General features: G+C 35.8%; 1 protein-coding gene across 2 annotated transcripts in view; it reads right to left on the bottom strand.

The window, feature by feature from the left end:
• Positions 1-19,951, bottom strand: part of nkain4 (sodium/potassium transporting ATPase interacting 4) — a 106,619-nt gene that overhangs the window by 18,617 nt on the left and 68,051 nt on the right. For both annotated transcript variants that reach the window (XM_073822989.1, XM_073822990.1), the window contains exon 5: positions 6,879-6,939. In XM_073822989.1, the coding sequence (XP_073679090.1) occupies positions 6,879-6,939 (61 nt within the window). The remainder of the gene's footprint in view (positions 1-6,878; positions 6,940-19,951) is intronic.

The raw sequence follows: 19,951 nt of genomic DNA, 5'->3' as shown, positions 1-19,951 counted from the left end.
AGAAATCATTCTAATATGAATTGATAATCAAAAAAAAACATTTCTTATAATCATGAATGTTAAACACACTTGTGCTACTTAATATTATTGTGGAAACCCCGATTTTTGTTTTAGGATTCAGTATTTATTTGAAAATGTTTTGTAACATTATAAATGTATTTACTATCACTTTTTTTTATCAATTTAATACATCCTTGCTGAATGGAAGTACTAATTTCTGTCCAAAAATAATCTTACTGACCCAAAATGTTAGTATATTATATAAAATAAATTCTCACTTCAGTCAATAACTGATATGGTATTAATATACAGTTGAAGTCAAATGTTTACATACACCTTGCAGAATCTACAAAATGTTAATTATTTTACCAAAATAAGAGGGATCATACAAAATGCATGTTATTTTTTATTTAGTACTGACCTGAATAAGATATTTCCCATAAAAGATGTTTACATATAGTCCACAAGAGAAAATAATAGTTGAATTTATGAAAATGACCATGTATAAAAGTTTACATGCACTTGATTTCTTAATACTGTGTTGTTACCTTCATGATCCACAGCTGTGTTTTTTGTTTAGTGATAGTTGTTCATGAGTCCCTTGTTTGTCCTGAACAGTTCAACTGCCTGCTGTTCTTTAGAAAAATCCTTCAGGTCCCACAAATTCTTTGGTTTTTCTGCATTTTTGTGTATTTGAACCCTTTCCATCAATGACTGTATGATTTTGAGATCCATCTTTTCACACTGAGGACAACTGAGGGACTCATATGCAACTATTACAGAAGGTTCAAACACTCACTGATGCTCCAGAAGGAAACACAATGCATTAAGAGCCAGGGGGTGAAAACTTTTGAAAAGAATGAAGATCTGTACATTTTTCTTATTTTGATTAAATATAATTTTTTTTTTAAATTTAGTACTGGCTTTCAGAAGCTACAGAAGATATTTGCATGTTTCCCAGGAGACAAAATAAGTTTAAATTTACCCTAATCTTCAAATTTCTTAAAATATCTTACTGCATCATGTTTCCTTCTGGAGCATCAGTGAGTGTTTGAACCTTCTGCAATAGTTGCATATGAGTCCCTCAGTTGTCCTCAGTGTGAAAAGATGGATCTCAAAATCATACAGTCATTGTTGGAAAGAGTTCAAATACACAAAAATGCTGAAAAACCAAAGAATTTGTGGGACCTGAAGGATTTTTCTGAAGAACAGCAGGCAGTTTAACTGTTCAGGATAAATGTTTTGATTCACATTAAAATAAATAAGGCATCTACTCTAACTGTTCCACTGAAAAGTTTAGGGTTAGTCTGAGATAATTTGAATCATCAAACAAGAGACGTCTATAGTGTATAGTATATAGTGTATAGCAGGAGTCTAAACACTGTCAACTTGGCCTTGCATCACAGGTAGAAATCACAGAGCTCACGCAATAAAACGATTCAAGCTCACATTAAAAATTCTCTTTGACTCTATACGGTGTGTGTGCGCCTCTCTGATGCCCCTGTCTCTCTCCTCCACTTCTACCTGTCTCTCTACATACGTACATTGGGGAAGCGTTCAAGCTAACATTCAGCTCTACACTATTTTGACCCACTTTCATAAAAAGCAACTCATTTTTTTTTTTTTTTGTTGAGTCTGCATAGGAATCTGCTCAGCACTGATAACCAACCAGACACTTGAGGTCCCACACACATTCTGTCTCTCCCGTCCCTGTCTCTGATGTGAAGCCAGGTTTGCGTTTTCGTTTGGTAAAAGCAGGTCTGAGAGAGAATCCGGGCTTAGATCAGAACCCAAGAGCCCACGCGTCCCCGGAGATGGTGGTGGGGCCGGTCTGTCCGCCGTGATTAGATTAGATTCACACCGCAGCGAAGTGACTGCTGCTGCTTTTAATGAGCCAGCGATAACAGTGGGACCATGACTACAAACTAATTATGGATGCAAGTCATTTAAAACAGAAAGAAAGAGCCAGAGAGATGAGAAGGAAGGGCGGACAAGGCAGAAGAAGAATCCTTGGATAAAAAATGAAGCCTGACACATTATTATTCAAATCACCTGTAGAGAGAGAGAGAGAGAGAGAGTAGGAAAGAGAGACAGACAGAGAGAGGGAAACTTCAGAGGCAAGGAAGAGCAGTGGAGAAATTAAATCCTCCACTTCAAATGAGCGTGTAAACGAACCACACACAGCTTCGCATGATAGAAAATAGACCCACTGGGCTGCTTACACACACACACACACACACACACACACACACACACACACACACACACACACACACACACAAATATCTCTGTACGTCCAACAGCAATATAGCACGAGAAAAGGGAAAAAGTGCTTCAGCCTACAAATTCAGCCACAAACACTAGTCAACACTCATCTCCTTAGATACATAAAATACATATTTTAGGAGAAGTACAGTGTCTGAGGTGAAGCTGGTGCTTTAATGGTCTGCAATTTACGTTACAAAACCACACTTCATTGCTTTCATGGATGAAAATGCCAGCTTGGCAGTTTAAAGTACCTCAACTATAGCCTAAAAAAAAATAACTTGTTGAAACCATAATTATAAAAACATAATGGTAAAGAGTAGCATTTAACTACATTTATGCTGTACACTTATTGTAATGAAACTAATGTCATGTTTCATGTTTGTTTACTACACTAAAAGATGTATTTTGGATCAAATGATTTATGTGAACTAGGGATGTAATGGTATTTTCAATATTGTGGTATCGCAATGGCAAAACTGTCTCGATATAATTGTGGTCACATGACGATATATATAACGACAGGTCTTCTGGTCAAAAAGTGTAGTTATTAAAATATACTTTAACTTCTTATTCTAACATAAAACTTCTTTAAAGCTGTGTTTTGGGTCATTATGCTTTGACACAATATCTTTCAAACAAACTAAAACCGAAAGCACAATACGGCGTAATCCCTTTATCAAGTCTGTTTTTGTTGTGCGTTTCAAAGCAAAGCGTGTGCTTATTTAGGCGATCAGCTCATGATCCGGTGTTTTCCATGCTTCAAAACGGCTCAGTTCACAGAGAATGCAGTGAACTCGTTTATTGCATTAACGCATGCTTGAGAACACAACAGCCACAAGTTATGCTTTATTTGCATGGCAGATGATTACAGCATTCACTAGATTTGTAGTGTGACTTGTTTTTGCAAGCCTGTTTTCACTGAAGCTGGAGTTTTCCGTCAAAATAAAAGCTCTACTGCCATCAAACACCTAAAACACCAGTGTGAACGTAACTTAGGCTGAGAAAGTATACCACAAATAAAAAGATGGTTGAGTCCCCATTAAATTTCAAGTACAAGTCAATTCACTGACTTTTTAGGAACATGGGTTGGAGCTCCTAATTTTAATCTCTCAAAGTGCATTAGATAGAATAATTTAACTTTAACCCCTTAACTGTCATCGTCCCCTCTGTGGGACGCCCAAGTTCACTTCACCATTTTACAAATAAATCCTAATCTAATCATGATAAACTATATATTACTGGAAAGGTATAAGGCTCCTAAATAGATATTTGTGTTACAAATTATGTAGGAAAAATAATAGATTAATTTATGACAAGAGTGCACCTCAAAAATCTACTTCCTAACAGGAGTTCTGACCTTTGTCACAAACAGACTTCCTCATTGCCTTTTCCCTATCACACTTTAAAAATCATAAGAAATTATATATCAGTTGAAAACTTGAAATCTCAAAATTCATCCTTTGAAAACCATTTTAAAAACAGACATTGCATTAATATTGAAAATATACATCAAAATCATATTACAAAATGTTTTCATTCATGAATTATACAAATTTAAGTTTGAATTCTTCATTTTCACGTCTTTGTTCAAAAACGGGAGTGACCGTTAATAGGCTAAAATGTACAAAATTTAATTTTTTCTCCAAGTCTTCATGTCTTTTTTTTTTGTAAATATCGCAATAATATTGTATTGAGGACTTCATATTGTGATATTATCGTATTGTTACATTCCTAAAATGACCCTGCATAAAGAGCAACGTAACTACCACATTTGAGGCCCAGAAAGGTAGTAAGGACATTGTTAAAATAGTCCATGTGACGTCAGTGGTTCTTTTTGCGCACAAACAAAACAAAAATAACTTTATTCAACAATTTCTTCTCTTCCGTGTCAGTCTTTGCTGCATGGAAGAGAAGAAATTGTTGAATAAAGTCATTATTTTTTGTTTACTTTGACACAAAAAAGTATTCTTGTAGCTTCATAATGTCACATCAACTATTTTATTGATGTCTTTACTACCATTTTGGGTCTTGAACGTTTCAGCTGCATCTTGTGGGTTTGAAACAACAAGAGGCTGAGTCATTAACAACAGAATTCTTATTTTTGGGTGAACTATCCTTTTAAGGTAAATAATGATTTCCTACTTGCTATTGCTGATCAGTAAGAAGGGTACCATCATTCTAGAAAGCATTTAATTGGACAAAAATGTAAGACTGTGTCTATATTTCTTCAACCCAGAAGATAATTTTTTTTTTCCAAATGCTTCAATGTGCTAAAAGTTTATTTTTAAAACTTTTAGAAGTGTAGTTCTGAGGGCACTAGATGCCCTCTGAACTAACAGGCATAAAAGCCACCAAACGGACATTTTGATTTCATGCGCTCTTTAAATCTCCTGGGCTATGAAGCAACCTCGGAGCAATAAAAATTTCTCTCCGCGCACTTACAATCACTTTGATGTTGGTAAATTGGTACAGAGCATATATATAGAGGTCACCCATGCACATGTGCACTATTAAATACAAACATTCACACTGCCTGCTCTCCGTGAATGATGGCACTCAAAGGTCATGGGAAAACAAAAGCAAACAAGAAATAACAGTAAAGGATGAAAGATAAAAGCTGACCAATTCTCTGCAATCTAATCCCTCCTGTACATGAGGTACAGTCCTCCAGGGAACGTTGAGCAGTAGTAAATGTAAAAACGGTATTTCCTACATTAATACAAACTTTAATAGTCAGCGGAGGGCTGGTGTTTGACTCGTTCAAACATGGCAGTGGCTTATCTCATCCCCTGGGCTTCACTCTGGTATGCTCCCACTTAGTAAGGTTGTTAAAGCCTATTCAAGTAACAAATAATCGTTGTGTATATGCACTTGAAACTCAAGTAAATTCCTACGCACCTATTAAATCCAGAAACAAAATTCCAAAGAAGTAGGAATTCCAAAATAAAACAGCACACCTATTACTGCTAACGGTATCTACACAACACTGGCAAGGACTTTCTTTATCTGGCAAACTCTAATCTGATTGGCTGTCTTTGTTGCTACTGGCATCTTCTAAGAATGTTATACACACATTCAGACAAAAACACAACCCAGGCTCACTGGAAAAATGTGCCTATGGTGATATTTCTATAATATATTAGAAAAAATAATAATAAGTTGCTTCTTGCATGTTTCATGACACTTTCAAAGTGGAATGTCCAGTGTCTAGTTTCACTTCTATCCAAAACAAGATGAACGTGAATCTGTTGACTCTGGTAGCATTTTATTACATTGGTTGTTGTATGTATCACAACAGTTTTTTTTATACAATTTTACTAAAAGGTTAATGCTCTATCATAAGCTACAATAAACCTGAATCTAAATCTAATAAAGCAAACTTGAGATAAAAGCACATTTGCAGGTCCAAACATGCCATTTTAGCTTGCTTCTATACATCTTTGAGTTATTTTATTATAACTTGAGGTTCACTGAATTCACAAAGCACTCAACATCACAAAGGCAATGCTGTACCGGGTGCGCTACAGAGCAAGTTTACTATGTCAGAAAAGCCATACATATGGAGCTGGTTATATGGTGCAAACATCAAAATATTAATTTTCAAATCAATATGGTAAAATTGTTTTGAGGTCATAACATAGTACTATGCGAGGAACCATGTGAAAATAAGTCTTTTTTTAATCAATGAAGTAATCCTAATTTATGTGGAAAGAAAGAAAAGTTGTCGCTTTACTGTCAAAAGTGTATCTTTTAGAATAAAACTAATTATATGTAAATTATCTGTGAACCTGGACCACAAAACCAGTCATAAGTGTCAGTTTTTCAAAATTGAGATTTATACATCACCTGAAAGCTGAATAAGCTTCCACTGATGTATATTTGTTAGGATAGGACAATATTTGGCCAAGATTCGACTATTTGAAATTTACAAAATATTTTCATGGAACATGATCTTTACTTAAAATCCTAATGATTTTTAGCATAAAAGAAAAAAATGATCATCTTGACCCATACAATGCGTTTTTGGCTATTGCTGCAAATATACTCATGCTACATAAGAATAGTTTTGAGGTCCAGGGTCACATATGTAGAGCCAAAATGTAACTAGAGGCACGTCGTTTTTCCATTGTGTGTTTGTGGCAAGAAAGTGCTTACAAATTGAAAATCAACTTAAACTTTTAGGAACACTTACAAAAACACCATTTTACAAACTGAGTAATGCAGTGTTTCTCACAAAAATGTATGGGAGCAGTGTGCTCCCCTTTCCATTGATCAAAAAAATGGGTTTTTACATCAACATTTCATATTCTTCAACATTGAAAACTCATACGGTTTAGATATATCTCACAAGACAAATCCAGAAGGACACAGAGCTTTAATTTCCTATATGTTTATGTAAGGCTACAATCAGACAGACATATTTCTTTAATAAAATTGATAGTGTCTGTTTTGGACACATAAACAGAGGAAAGAAAGTGTTGTTTGGACAGACTTGGCATTTTTCTCTTATCACACACACACTTTTTTGACCTGAGGAGACAGACATCAGCCCTCCACACCAGCAGAACTACCCAACCAGACAGATAGGAGAAAAGAGATAAGATACTCACAGCTGTCCTCCTCCTCTGTGATGACACTGATGACGTAGCAAGCGTAGATGAAACCCAGCAGCTGAGGAGGCAAACAAACACGTCAGTGTATCGACAGAGAATGACAGCACAGTCAGTGCAAATAACAGATTGACATCAGACTCCTCTTTTCACCTTTCACTTTCAACTCATGTCTTCACCTTGCATCAATGCATCATTGTTCTGTAGCTAGACTCTTATATTTCTGTGACTGCCTGTGCAAAAGCATCCTCTGTGATTCTAGGGTGATGTGGGTGGTTCTGAGTTGCTATGGTGTTCTGAGCACTTATCACGTTGGTATTTCATTTACTTCATGTTATGGGTGGTTGCTTGGGCATTATTAGGTTGCTAGGGTGTTGCTATGCAGTTGGTGGCCATTTTGAGTCATCTTAGTGGTTACTAGAGTATTTTGAGTAATTGCTAAAGCGTTGCTAGTAGTGGTTGCTAGGGCGTTGCTATGGAGATGCTAGGTGTTCTGAATGATTGTTAGGGCATTGCTATAGAGTTGCTGGGTTTTATGTGTTTTTAATGTGCTGTTTTATGGAGTTGCTAGATGTTCTGAGTAGGGCTGCAACAACTAATCGATAAAATCAATTATTATCGATAATGAAATTCGTCGACAACGATTCTCATTATCGATTAATCGAGTCCGCCCACAGTGTACGTACAACTTCAGAGGATCACGTCAAATTACAGCACTGAATGACGCATTTCTATAGACAAAATGCATCTAAAAATAGTGGAGGAAACAGACTGAGACGCTGCAGGAGAGTTACGTGATCCAAGCTGCCCAAAACATGAGAATTCCTTATTTTAAACTTGAACCTAATAGCGTGGCTTGCCCTGTGAGGCGCTTTGACAGATCCGTTTGCATCCTCAGCATGAAAACTTTCAGATTACATTCATATCCTTATCTGTAAATGTCACAAATTCACACGAGCATTTCCATTTATGCATAAAAGTCCATTCTGGCAGTCTGTGTTAAGTTTAAATCTTTACTGAATGAGCGTCAGGAACACAGACAGGGAGACAATTAACACTCACCGCAAACATTATTCACAAACGTGCGTGTTTATTTGAGTAATTTCGTCAGTGAATAAGCAGCCTACAAAAGCTAAAATAAGAAGTAATACATTTAAATAAGAAAGTAGTTTAAAAAAAGTGTTAAATAGGCTATTAAACAAACATTTGTTGCAAAAATTCCTAACAACCTCGACGGCTCATCAGAATTACTGGCCCGAGTCCGACTGGAACTGTCTTTTTTCTCTTTCTCTTCCCCATTGCACAGCTGCTGTTTTAATAGAGAAGTAATTACGTTTATTTTCATTTCTTTAGTTTATAAAGTTAATTTAGAAATATATTTGGAACACGTTTTGTTTGTGAAATTCAAGTTTTTGTTTTTTAAAGTAACGACCAAGCGGCCAGCGGCAGACACATCAATTTAGCCTTCTCAAGTCGTCACGATTTAAATTAAAATCCATAGATATAAAAAAACTTAAAGCATATCACAATATTAGTTTAACCTAGAAAAATGTGTACTAATAGGCGCATATCCAGTCATTTGTGCTGAGAGTGAAAGCTTTGTAGGACATGGAGGAGCCAGCGCCATGTGAAACTTCATTTTTGCTCATAAATGTAAGAGTAATAAATTTAATTTAAATTATTACTTCACTACTATAAAACGAAATAATTCAAATCGAAAACAAAACTCTTTCATTAGCTATAGGCCTAATCCATAAAGATGCATTTAGGCATTAGGTTGCTAGGTGTTCTGAGTGATTGTTATGGTGTTGCTAGATTTTCTGGGTGTTTTATAGTATGCTGATTTATGGAGGGGTGTTTCTACGGAGTGATTGTTAGGGTGTTGCTATGGAGTTGCTAGGTGTTCTGAGTGATTGTTAGGGTATTGCTATGGAGTTGCTAGGTGTTCTAAGTGATTCTTAGGGTGTTTCTATGGAGTTGCTAGATTGTCTGGGCGTTTTAGTGTGCTGCTTTATGGAGGGTGTTTCTATGGAGTTGCTAAGTGTTCTGAGTGATTGTTAGGGGGTTGCAATGGAGTTGATAGGTGTTCTGAGTGATTGTTATGGTGTTTCTATGGAGTTGCTAGGCGTTCTGAGTGATTGTTAGGGGGTTGCAATGGAGTTGATAGGTGTTCTGAGTGATTGTTATGGTGTTTCTATGGAGTTGCTAGGCGTTCTGAGTGATTGTTAGGGGGTTGCTATGGAGTTGATAGGTGTTCTGAGTGATTGTTATGGTGTTTCTATGGAGTTGCTAGGCGTTCTGAGTGATTGTTAGGGGGTTGCTATGGAGTTGATAGGTGTTCTGAGTGATTGTTAGGGTGTTTCTATGGAGTTTCTAGATCTTCTGGGTGTTTTAGTGTGCTGCTTTATGGAGGGTGTTTCTGTGGAGTTGCTAGGAGTTCTGAGCGATTGTCAGGGTGTTGCTATGGGGTTGCTAGGTGTTCTGAGTGATTGTCAGGGTATTGCTATGGAGTTGCTAGGTGTTCTGAGTGATTCTTATGGTGTTTCTATGGAGTTGCTAGATTTTCTGGGTGTTTTAATGTGCTGCTTTATGGAGGGTGTTTCTGTGGAGTTGCAAGGTTTTATGAGTGATTGCTAGGGCAGTACTATAGAATTGCTAGGGGTTGCCGGTGGGGGGGGGGGGGGTTTCTAAGTGCACTGTTTTATTGAGTTGCTAGGTGTTCTGAGTGATTGCTTGGACGTTGCTATGGAGTTGCTAGGTGTTGTCAGTGACTGCTATGGTTTTGCTATGGAGTTGTTAAGTTTTCTGGGTGTTTTTTAAAATACATTTTTAATCATTTCTAGGGTGTTGCTCTGGAGCTGCTAGGTGCTGTCAATGATTGCTAGGGTGTCGCTAGGTTTTCTGGTTGCTGCTTTATGGAGTTGCTAGGTGTTCTAAGTAATCGCTAAGGCATTGTTATGGAGTTGCTTTATGATGTTACTGTGCTCTGAGTAATTTCTAGGGCATTGTTATGGAGCTCCTAGGTGTTGTCAGTGAGTCGTTAGGTTTGCTGACTGATCGCAAGGGCATTGCTATAGAGTTGCTAGTCGTTCTGAAAGGTTTTTTTTAACATGCTGTTATATGGTTGTTAAGGCACACTTAGGTGCATGCTATGGTGTAGAGAGTGGTCACTAGGGTGTTGTTAGGTGTTCTGGGTGTCATTTGGTGTGCTGCTTTTCCGGTTGCTAGGGTAATCTGGGTAATTACTAGAGCATTGCTTACTGGCCCAAGTCCAAAGAGCCAAACTCTTTGAAGGAGAGATCATTTTTCTACAGGTTTATATTGTCCAGCAAGATAAGAATTGCTAGTGATGTTCTTTATTTGTCATTTTCAATAAAAGCATCCACTAAATTAATAACTGTAAATGTATATGCAAATGTAAAAGATTTGAGGTATCATTCATATTCGTGGGATTAGTTACTCAACAAAGTTTAATACTCAGCATTAGTGGTTCGTTGAAATCCCTAACCATAAGTGTGTGCAGCAGGAATGGCAGGCACATCTAATAAACCATTCATTATGAGAAACACATGGCCGATAATACATTAGTCAAAGAGACATTAGAGAGAGTTTTACAAAGTCCTGTGCCAAGTGAACAGGGGACGCTATGTCTGTGTGTGTGGATGATGGGCATATTGATGGGTATGAGTCTGACAGTGCCACAGTGGCAGATGGCACAGCTCTGCATGAAAACACACACAGGGCAAACTCAAGTCTCAGAGAGTGGCACTATTCCAAACCAATTAATCTGTCATTGGGCAGACTGCCCGCACACACCTACCCTGAAAAAAGAAAAGAAAAAAAGAATGCAGTGTGATTGCATATGAAGGAGCGAGAGAGAAACGGATACTGACAAAATCTTAAATACCTAAATGACAGTCTATGAGGTCCAAGAGAGGCTGTGATAGAGCGGCTGAACAGCTGAACACCACAGTGCAGGTAAAACACACAACTGCTGTGCAGTGCAAAGCTGTTCAGATCTCCAATCAGCTTCTATTACACTGAAGGAGCTGTGAAATACCAACTGCATCAGAGGAAATGTCAACAACCAGACTGCCAACTGCAGGGGAGAGCTAGCTTGATTAGTATGTTGTATTAACCTTGAATCTGTTGCTCTAGGTTGCTGTGTGTACACTGAAGGTTGTGGAGGTCATTTTAAGCCAGTAACAAAACAGTAATATTGTAAAAAAAAAAAATAATAATAATAATAATAAAAATTTATTTAAAGTGTTTGAATCAGGGAATCAGAGGGAGGCAAGTGCCTCCTCAAAATACTGGATGAGAAAACATCCCCAATATTACAAAATATAACATTAAAAACTTTATAAATCACTTGTTTTTCTAAAGAAACTTTGTCTAACAGCGACACCAGCAGGTAAAGTTACAGCAGAAGTTTGCGTCTTTCTCGCCCTCTCTGAGCCCACTGAGTTTTAACAGACTCCCGAAAGAGTGGGGTTAGTTTGGTGGGGAGTAATTGAGAATAAATGGAAGGCAATGTTATGATCGGCTGTGATTGGTTCAAACGATAAATCCCACTTCTTGTGTTTGTTTGCATTGCACCTTTGCACATCAGTCTGAATGAAAAATATAATAGTGTTCATTTAAAAAAAGTAACAACTAGATATAACCACTTTGTTACTTAAAATAAGACTTTAAAATGTCATGAAAACATGACCTGTGATTTATAAGTTGATGAGTTTTTATTGAGTAATCAGCTTGGTGAAATATTTAATAAATCTCTGCGTCTGTGACCAGTATTTACCAAGCTTTGATGACTGATGATCGGAAAAATTCAAAAATAGTTAAAAGTGAACTATTAAAAAGAATAGCTGAACATAAGTTCACAAAACAAATATATTGTTTAAATTGTTACTGCCTTGAGTTATTATTTTGGAATAAATGTAAAATACTTCAAAACACAAATTTGAAGAGATTCACACTTGGCTTTAAAAAATATTGATTACATTGTTAATCTAAAAATCTAATATATATATTTTTTTCTGATAGCGTAAGTAATGTTTATTTAAGAAACAGTGACTGGAAAATACAGTTGTGGCCAAAAGTTTTGACAATTACATAAATATTGGAAATTGGAAAAGTTGCTGCTTAAGTTTTTATAATAGCAATTTGCATATACTCCAGAATGTTATGAAGAGTGATCAGATGAATTGCATAGTCCTTCTTTGTGATGAAAAATAACTTAATCCCGAAAAAAACTTTTCAATGCATTTCATTGCTGTCAATAAAGGACCTGCTGAGATCATTTCAGTAATCGTCTTGTTAACTCAGGTGAGAATGTTGACGAGCACAACGCTGGAGATCATTATGTCAGGCTGATTGGGTTAGAATGGCAGACTTGACATGTTAAAAGGAGAGTGATGCTTGAAATCATTGTTCTTCCATTGTTAACCATGGTGACCTGCAAAGAAACGCGTGCAGCCATCATTGCGTTGCATAAAAATGGCTTCACAGGCAAGGATATTGTGGCTACTAAGATTGCACCTAAATCAACAATTTATAGGATCATCAAGAACTTCAAGGAAAGAGGTTCAATTCTTGTTAAGAAGGCTTCAGGGCATCCAAGAAAGTCCAGCAAGCACCAGGATCGTCTCCTAAAGAGGATTCAGCTGCGGGATCGGAGTGCCACCAGTGCAGAGCTTGCTCAGGAATGGCAGCAGGCAGGTGTGAGCGCATCTGAACGCACAGTGACGCCAAGACTTTTGGAAGATGGCCTGGTGTCAAGAAGGGCAGCAAAGAAGCCACTTCTCTCCAAAAAAAAAAAAAAAAAACATCAGGGACAGATTGATCTTCTGCAAAAAGTATGGCGAATGGACTGCTGAGGACTGGGGCAAAGTCATATTCTCAGATGAAGCCTCTTTCCGATTGTTTGGGGCATCTGGAAAAAGGCTTGTCCGGAGAAGAAAAGGTGAGCGCTACCATCAGTCCTGTGTCATGCCAACAGTAAAGCATCCTGAGACTATTCATGTGTGGGGTTGCTTCTCATCCAAGGGAGTGGGCTCACTCACAATTTTGCCCAAAAACACAGCCATGAATAAAGAATGGTACCAAAACACCCTCCAACAGGCAACTTCTTCCAACAATCCAACATCAGTTTGGTGAAGAACAATGCATTTTCCAGCACGATGGAGCACCGTGCCATAAGGCAAAAGTGATAACTAAGTGGCTCAGGGACCAAAACGTTGAAATTTTGGGTCCATGGCCTGGAAACTCCCCCGATCTTAATCCCATTGAGAACTTGTGGTCAATCCTCAAGAGGCGGGTGGACAAACAAAAACCCACTAATTCTGACAAACTCCAAGAAGTGATTATGAAAGAATGGGTTGCTATCAGTCAGGATTTGGCCCAGATGTTGATTGAGAGCATGCCCAGTCGAATTGCAGAGGTCCTGAAAAAGAAGGGCCAACACTGCAAATACTGACTCTTTGCATAAATGTCATGTAATAATCGATAAAAGCCTTTGAAATGTATGAAGTGCTTGTAATTATATTTCAGTACATCACAGAAACAACTGAAACAAAGATCTAAAAGCAGTTTAGCAGCAAACTTTGTGAAAACTAATATTTGTGTCATTCTCAAAACTTTTGGCCACGACTGTAAATTTACATTTGATTAAAAAAAAATTGAGGATTTTTTTAAATTAAAAACTAAAACTATTTTATATTAAAAAGCACTTTTGATCAATTTAATGCATCCTTGCTCAATATAAGACCCCAAACATTTAAAAGGTACTGTATTTATTATTAATTTTACAAACATATGTGACCCTGGACCACAAAACCAATCTTAAGTAGCACAGGTATATTTGTAGCAATAGCCAAAAATACACAGTATGGGTCAAAATTATAGATTTTTCTTTTATGCCAAAAATCATTAGGATCTTAAGTAAAGATTTTACATGTACATTACCTATCGTAAACATACCAAAACTTAATTTTTGTTTAATAATGTGCATTGCTAAGAACTTAATTTGGACAACTTTTTGCACCCTCAGATTCCATTCAAATAGTTGTGTCTAAGGCAAATATTGTCCTATCCTAACAAACCATACATCAATGGAAAGCATATTTATTTACCTTTGTGGCTGGTTTTGTGGGCTCTTGTAATAATAACTGGCTTACTGTACATTATCACTTGTTCCATACAAGAACAGTGCAGACTGAATCACACACACTTATTATTCAGCTATAAATATTAAATCTTTTGTTGAAGAGCTCTCTTACTCTGCGATCATGAGACAAATGTAACCCAAATTTAATAGATTCAAAACTAATTCTTGCTCAGGGCATCTCAGGCGAAGAATGAAACAGACAGACGGAGCGGCTTTCCACCTGAGACCTGCCCACTCTAAGCTCAGATCTACTGCATGACTTGATATCTCGTTAATTATGGTCATTAAAAAAACATAAGCTATTTAAAAGTCAAGGTCTTAAAGCCACGACCCCCTGTTTCACTGTTTCAGGCCTGCATAATCCTCCTCCTCCTCTGCTGATCTTCATAGTTTCTTGACTCTCTGGTGAAGTGGTGCAAAGTGATGCAGATTTAACCTGTTCTCTCTTCTCTGAAACATAAAGCGACAGAGCTGGCAGGTTGGGTTAGCTGTATTTCGGCTGTGTTTCATGGACTGATCATTCAGGTCAAAGGGTAAAGCTGCTGTAGAGAGACAAGGTTTCTGGGTCAGTGGCCTTCAACTCCCTCAGGGTGTTTCTCATGCTAGCTAATTCAGATTTCAATCTCTCAGTCTAGTCTTTATAATGCCTTTAATATGAACAGAATTATCTCTAAATTGTTTTTGTAATCATTGTGGAATCTGCCTTAAGAACAAACTAATCCTTAAAACTCTAAAAAATGTAATAAGAAACTAAAATGAACTTGGTAAAATGTCTGTGTCTGCACATTTTTGAGCCTGGGATTTCAGCCAATACCAAAGGCAAAGTCTAAGTGCTTGTAAAAATAGTGCCAAACCTCAAAAAGTGCTATAATTTTGCAATTAGAGACTGTTTATACAAAACCGCTTCACTACTTAGTATGTCAAACTACCTGAAAACCTTATTTTCAACAATCGTAGGCTTTCATTCTTCATTTTATCTTATGATGCTTATATCATTTTGAAATCTTTCAAAGAATAACCACAATTTAATTCAGGAACTGACTATTAATTGGTTCAAGTTAAAAAGAAGTTGCTTGTGATGAATCTCTGCAAATTTAGCTACATATACAGAAAGACTCAGAGAGTGAGAGATGTTCTGTCTGTATGAGTGACAGATCAAACGCCGCCTCTATGAACACGACCTGGATCTGTCATCTCAGCGGTTATATAGCGCTTCTGTTTGATCTGGGCTCTGGTACTACACACCTAAATAATGCTCGAGTTGGAGTTCCCTTGGAAATAAAATCTATATTAGGAAGGCCTGAATTTTTTCGTTTCACAGATAACAGAGCAAAGAACGCTTGCAAGAACTTCCATGCCATTTAAAGACAAAAGAGAAGAGAATCCTAACACACAACTCACAATCCTAACTCATAATGAATTGCACTAATAACATCTGTCCTCAATAAGCTATATGTGACCCTGGACCACAAAACCAGTCATAAGGGTCCGAGATACAACTATTTGAAAATCTATAATTTGAGGGTGCAAAAAAAATCTAAATATTGAGAAAATCACCTTTAAAGTTGTCCAAATTAAGTTCTTAGCAATGCATATTACAAATAAAAAAATTAAGTTTTGATATATTTACGGTATGGAATTTTAAAACATTTCTTCATGGAACATAATCTTTACTTAATATCCTAATGATTTTGGCATTTAAAGAAAAAATCGAATTTTGACCCATACAATGTATTTTTGGCTATTGCTACAAATATACCCATGCGACTGGTTTTGTGGTCCAGGGTCACATATGACTTGGCATTTCATTTATCATTGACTGCAGAACAAACAAAAGTGTAATACTTATAAGAAATAGATTTCCTTTTTATAGATTTTTTTAAATTATTATTTTAAAAAGTCTCTTATGCTAATCAAGGCTGCATTTATTTGATAAATACAGTAAAAAAAGAAGAGTCAGAATTGTAATATTGTGAAATATTATTAAAATTTTAAATAACGGTTTTCCATTTAAAAAAAACTTGCGTTGGCAAAGCTGAATTTTCAGCATCATTACTTCAGCCTTCAGTGTCACATGATCCTTTAGAATTCATTCTAATATGTTGATTTATTATAAATGTTGGAAACAGTTGTGCTGTGTCATTTTTTTGGGAACCTGTGATTTTTTTAGGACTCTTTGATTAAAAAGAACAGCATTTATTCAAAACAGAAATCATACTGTTGCTTTTTTTTAAAGAAACGAGTTCCAAAGATTAGTTAAATTGATTAAAAGTGATTGTAAAGACTTACATTATTACAGAAGAAAAAAAACTCTAAAGTTCAGCTAATTTTATTTAATATAAATTTAAACTAATATATTTTCACTAATATATCATCACATCCAATTCACACTTTAGTATATTATGTACACTACCAGTCAAAAGTTTTTGAACAGTAAGATTTGTAGTGTTTTAAAGAAGTCTCTTCTGCTCACCAAGTCTGCATTTATTTGATCCAAAGCACAGCAACAACAATACAATTTTGAAATATTTTTACTATTTAAAATAACTGCTTTCGATTTGAATAAATTATCAAATGTAATTTATTCCTGTGATTTCAAAGCTAATTTTTTTAGCAACATTACTCCAGTCACATGAGCCTTCAGAAATCATTCTAATAATCTGATTTGTTGCTCAAAAAACATTTATTATTATTATGTTGAAAACAGCTGAGTGGAATTTTTTCAGGTTTCTTTGATAAATAGAAAGTTCAGACGAACAGCATTTATCTGAAACAGAAACCTTTTGTAACATTATAAATGTCTTTATCATCACATTTGATCAATTTAAAGCATTAATTTAAAAAACTCCAAGCTTTTAAATAAAGCTTTTTAATTTATATAATGATGATCTTTGGATCTTTCTATGCAAAGAATCCTGAAAAAATGTATTCAACAGTTTTAAATATTGATGACAATAATAATAATAATAAAAATGTTTCTTGAAAAGCAAATCAGCATATTAGAATGATTTCTAAAGGATCGTGTGACACTAAAGACTGGAGTAATTATGCTGAAAATTCAGCTTTGATCACAGGAATAAATTACATTTCTGAAATATATTCAATTAGAAAGCAGTTATTTTAAATAGTAAAAATATTTCACAACATTACTGCTTTTGCTGTATTTTGGATCAAATAAATGCAGGTTTGGTGAGCAGAATAGACTTTCAAAAATATTACAAATCTTTTGACTGGTAGTGTATATTATTTCCATAAGAAGTACTTCTTTAGGAGTAGGTTCAAGTATACCAACAGCTGGAGCATTAGTCCTAAAACTCCACTTCCATTTCTTATTTGCTCTCAAGTAGTGTTATCTACTTTAGCTTCAGCTGGTTGAAGCCGAAGGAGAGAAACAAATAATAAGAGAAACTGCAGTAACACAGACCCAGAAACTATGAATACATGTCTGAAAAACAGACACATATCACAAAAAAACTAATGCTTTGACCCTCCACATAAACATGATGTTTGACAGGTTAATTATGTGCCAATGTCACCCCGCTGTGACAGAAATGAGTCCAGCTGATTGAGTGTGTGTGTATGGTGTATGGCTGTGCCTCTCCATATGTGCACACACACACTTACAGACTCCGTAAACAGCACTTCTGATGTCTCTCTCGCTCTCCTTCAGTCGGCCGGAGGCAGAATTCACAGCCGAATCACATCTGAATCAGAGCACTCACAACAACACTTCACAAAAGTGCTCTCGCCGCAACACACATGCAAACACACTTACAGCTCTTCACACCCACCAGATTGGAAAGCAGGCAAGAATACTCCACCTGTCATGGCCGCCGAACGGCTAAACAAACGGCTCTCAGATGTTTGCAACTGGCCACGTCTAATCAAAAATCCACTTACATTGGTGTATTCATGAAAAGTGATTAAACCACCGCAGGGAACGAAGGGAGACACTTTGAAGTGAAACTTTTCTTAATCATGTTCTCAGACATGCAGTCTGGATGGGCGTAAAACAAGCTGAATTTGTGATAACGCTGCAGAGTTTGAACGTGACCGTTTTTTAAAAGTGTGTTTGGGTGCTGAAGATAAATGAGCGGGAATTCACCCAGGAATCATACATTTTTAAACAGTTGATTTCTTAACGTTTAAAACATTTTAAAAATGCTGCACTTAAATAATTGAAGCCCTATCTTATGCCAATACCCAGAGATGAATTTCTCAGTAGTAGTAGTAGTCATGGTAGTAGCAGTAATTACTAATAGTAGTTCAATTTAAAGGAATAGTATGCTCAAAAATGAAGTCTGCTATTTTATTCTATATCATTCGATTCAAAATTCAAAATATAGAAGAAATCAGAATAAAATTATATTTGTTGGTCAATAGGTTCATAATGAAATTCATTGATGTTCATTTTCATTGTGTACTGGACATTCTGCTAAACATCTTCCTAAATATGGGATGGACTGAGTGAAGAAATGAATCAGAGATGATGTTTGTATCAAAATAGGTGGCGCGGCAGGTCACACGCATCTACTGACCAAGGTGTTTAACAGCTGGTACGATTTTTTTTTTGGAAAGTGTGCAATATTTGTGCTGTAATTGCGAGCTATAAAATCGAATTTTAAGGGGGGAAAAATATAAAATTGCAATTCTGACTTTTTGTCTAAGATTTGCATGATATAAACTCACAATTGTGAGAAAAACAGAATTTCGAGATAAAAACGTGCAATTCTGACTTTTATCTCCGAACTTTGAGATCTAAACTCATAACTGTGAGTTATAAATTCGAATTTTGGGGGGATTGTGTGATATAAAGTCAGAATTAAAAGATAAAAACTTGTAATTCAGACTTTTTTTCTCACAATTCCAACTTTTCTCGCAATTGAGAGTTTGTATCTCGCAATTCCGACTTTTTTCTCAGAATTGTAAAATCTAAACTTGTATTTGCAAGTTATAAAGTCGAATTTTGAGGGGGCAAAGACTTTTCTCAGAATTATAAGATAAAAACTCACAATTCTGACTTCTCACAATTGAGTTTGTATCTCGCAATTATAACTTTTTTTTCTTAGAATTGTGAAATAAACTCTTAATTGTGAGAAATAAAGTCATAATTGCAAGATAAAAACGTTTAATTCTGACTTTATTTTCTATACTATACTTATAACTCGCAATTACGAGTTTAGATTTTGAATTTTTTTTACTTTTTTCCTCACAATTCTGATTTTTTTTCCTCAGAGTTGCGTAATCTAAACTCGTAAACTCAAAACATTTTGACTTTTTTTCCTCACAATTCTGATAAAAAAAAAATTGAATTGTGAGAAAAAAAAAGGCAAAATGTTTCGAGTTTACGAGGTAATTTAAACTCATAATTGCGAGTTATAAAGTAAAATTTTGAGGGGAAAAAGATATAAAGTCACACTCCTGACTTTTTGTCTCAGAATTGCTTGATATAACTCACAAAATCATTAATCATCATACTTTTTTCTCACAAATGCAAGTTTACATCTCGCAATTCAGACTTTTTTCTCAGAATTGTGAACTCTTGTAATTGTGAGTTGTAAAGTTGAATTTTGAGGGGAAAAAATATTAAGTAGTAATTGTGACTTTTTGTCTCAAAATTGCATGATATAGCTCTCAATTGCGAGGAATAAAGTCAGAATTGTGAGATCAAATCTTGTAATTGACTTTTTTCTCAATTGCGAGTTTAAATTGTACAATTCTGAGTTCTTTCTTGCAGTTGCGACTTTTTCTCAGAATTGTGGGATCTAAACTTGTAACAGAGTTATAAGGTCGAATTTTGAGGGGAAAATATAAATATTTAATATAACGTCAAAAACGTTTTTTTTTTAGAATTGCATAATTATTTCTCGCAATTGCAAGTATCACCCAATTATAAGAATAAAAA

Source organism: Garra rufa, chromosome 18 (assembly GCF_049309525.1).
Source record: "Garra rufa chromosome 18, GarRuf1.0, whole genome shotgun sequence".
NCBI classification, from domain to species: domain Eukaryota; kingdom Metazoa; phylum Chordata; class Actinopteri; order Cypriniformes; family Cyprinidae; genus Garra; species Garra rufa.
Note: the sequence above shows the minus strand (reverse complement) of the source record. Positions and strands in the feature narration are given on the sequence as shown.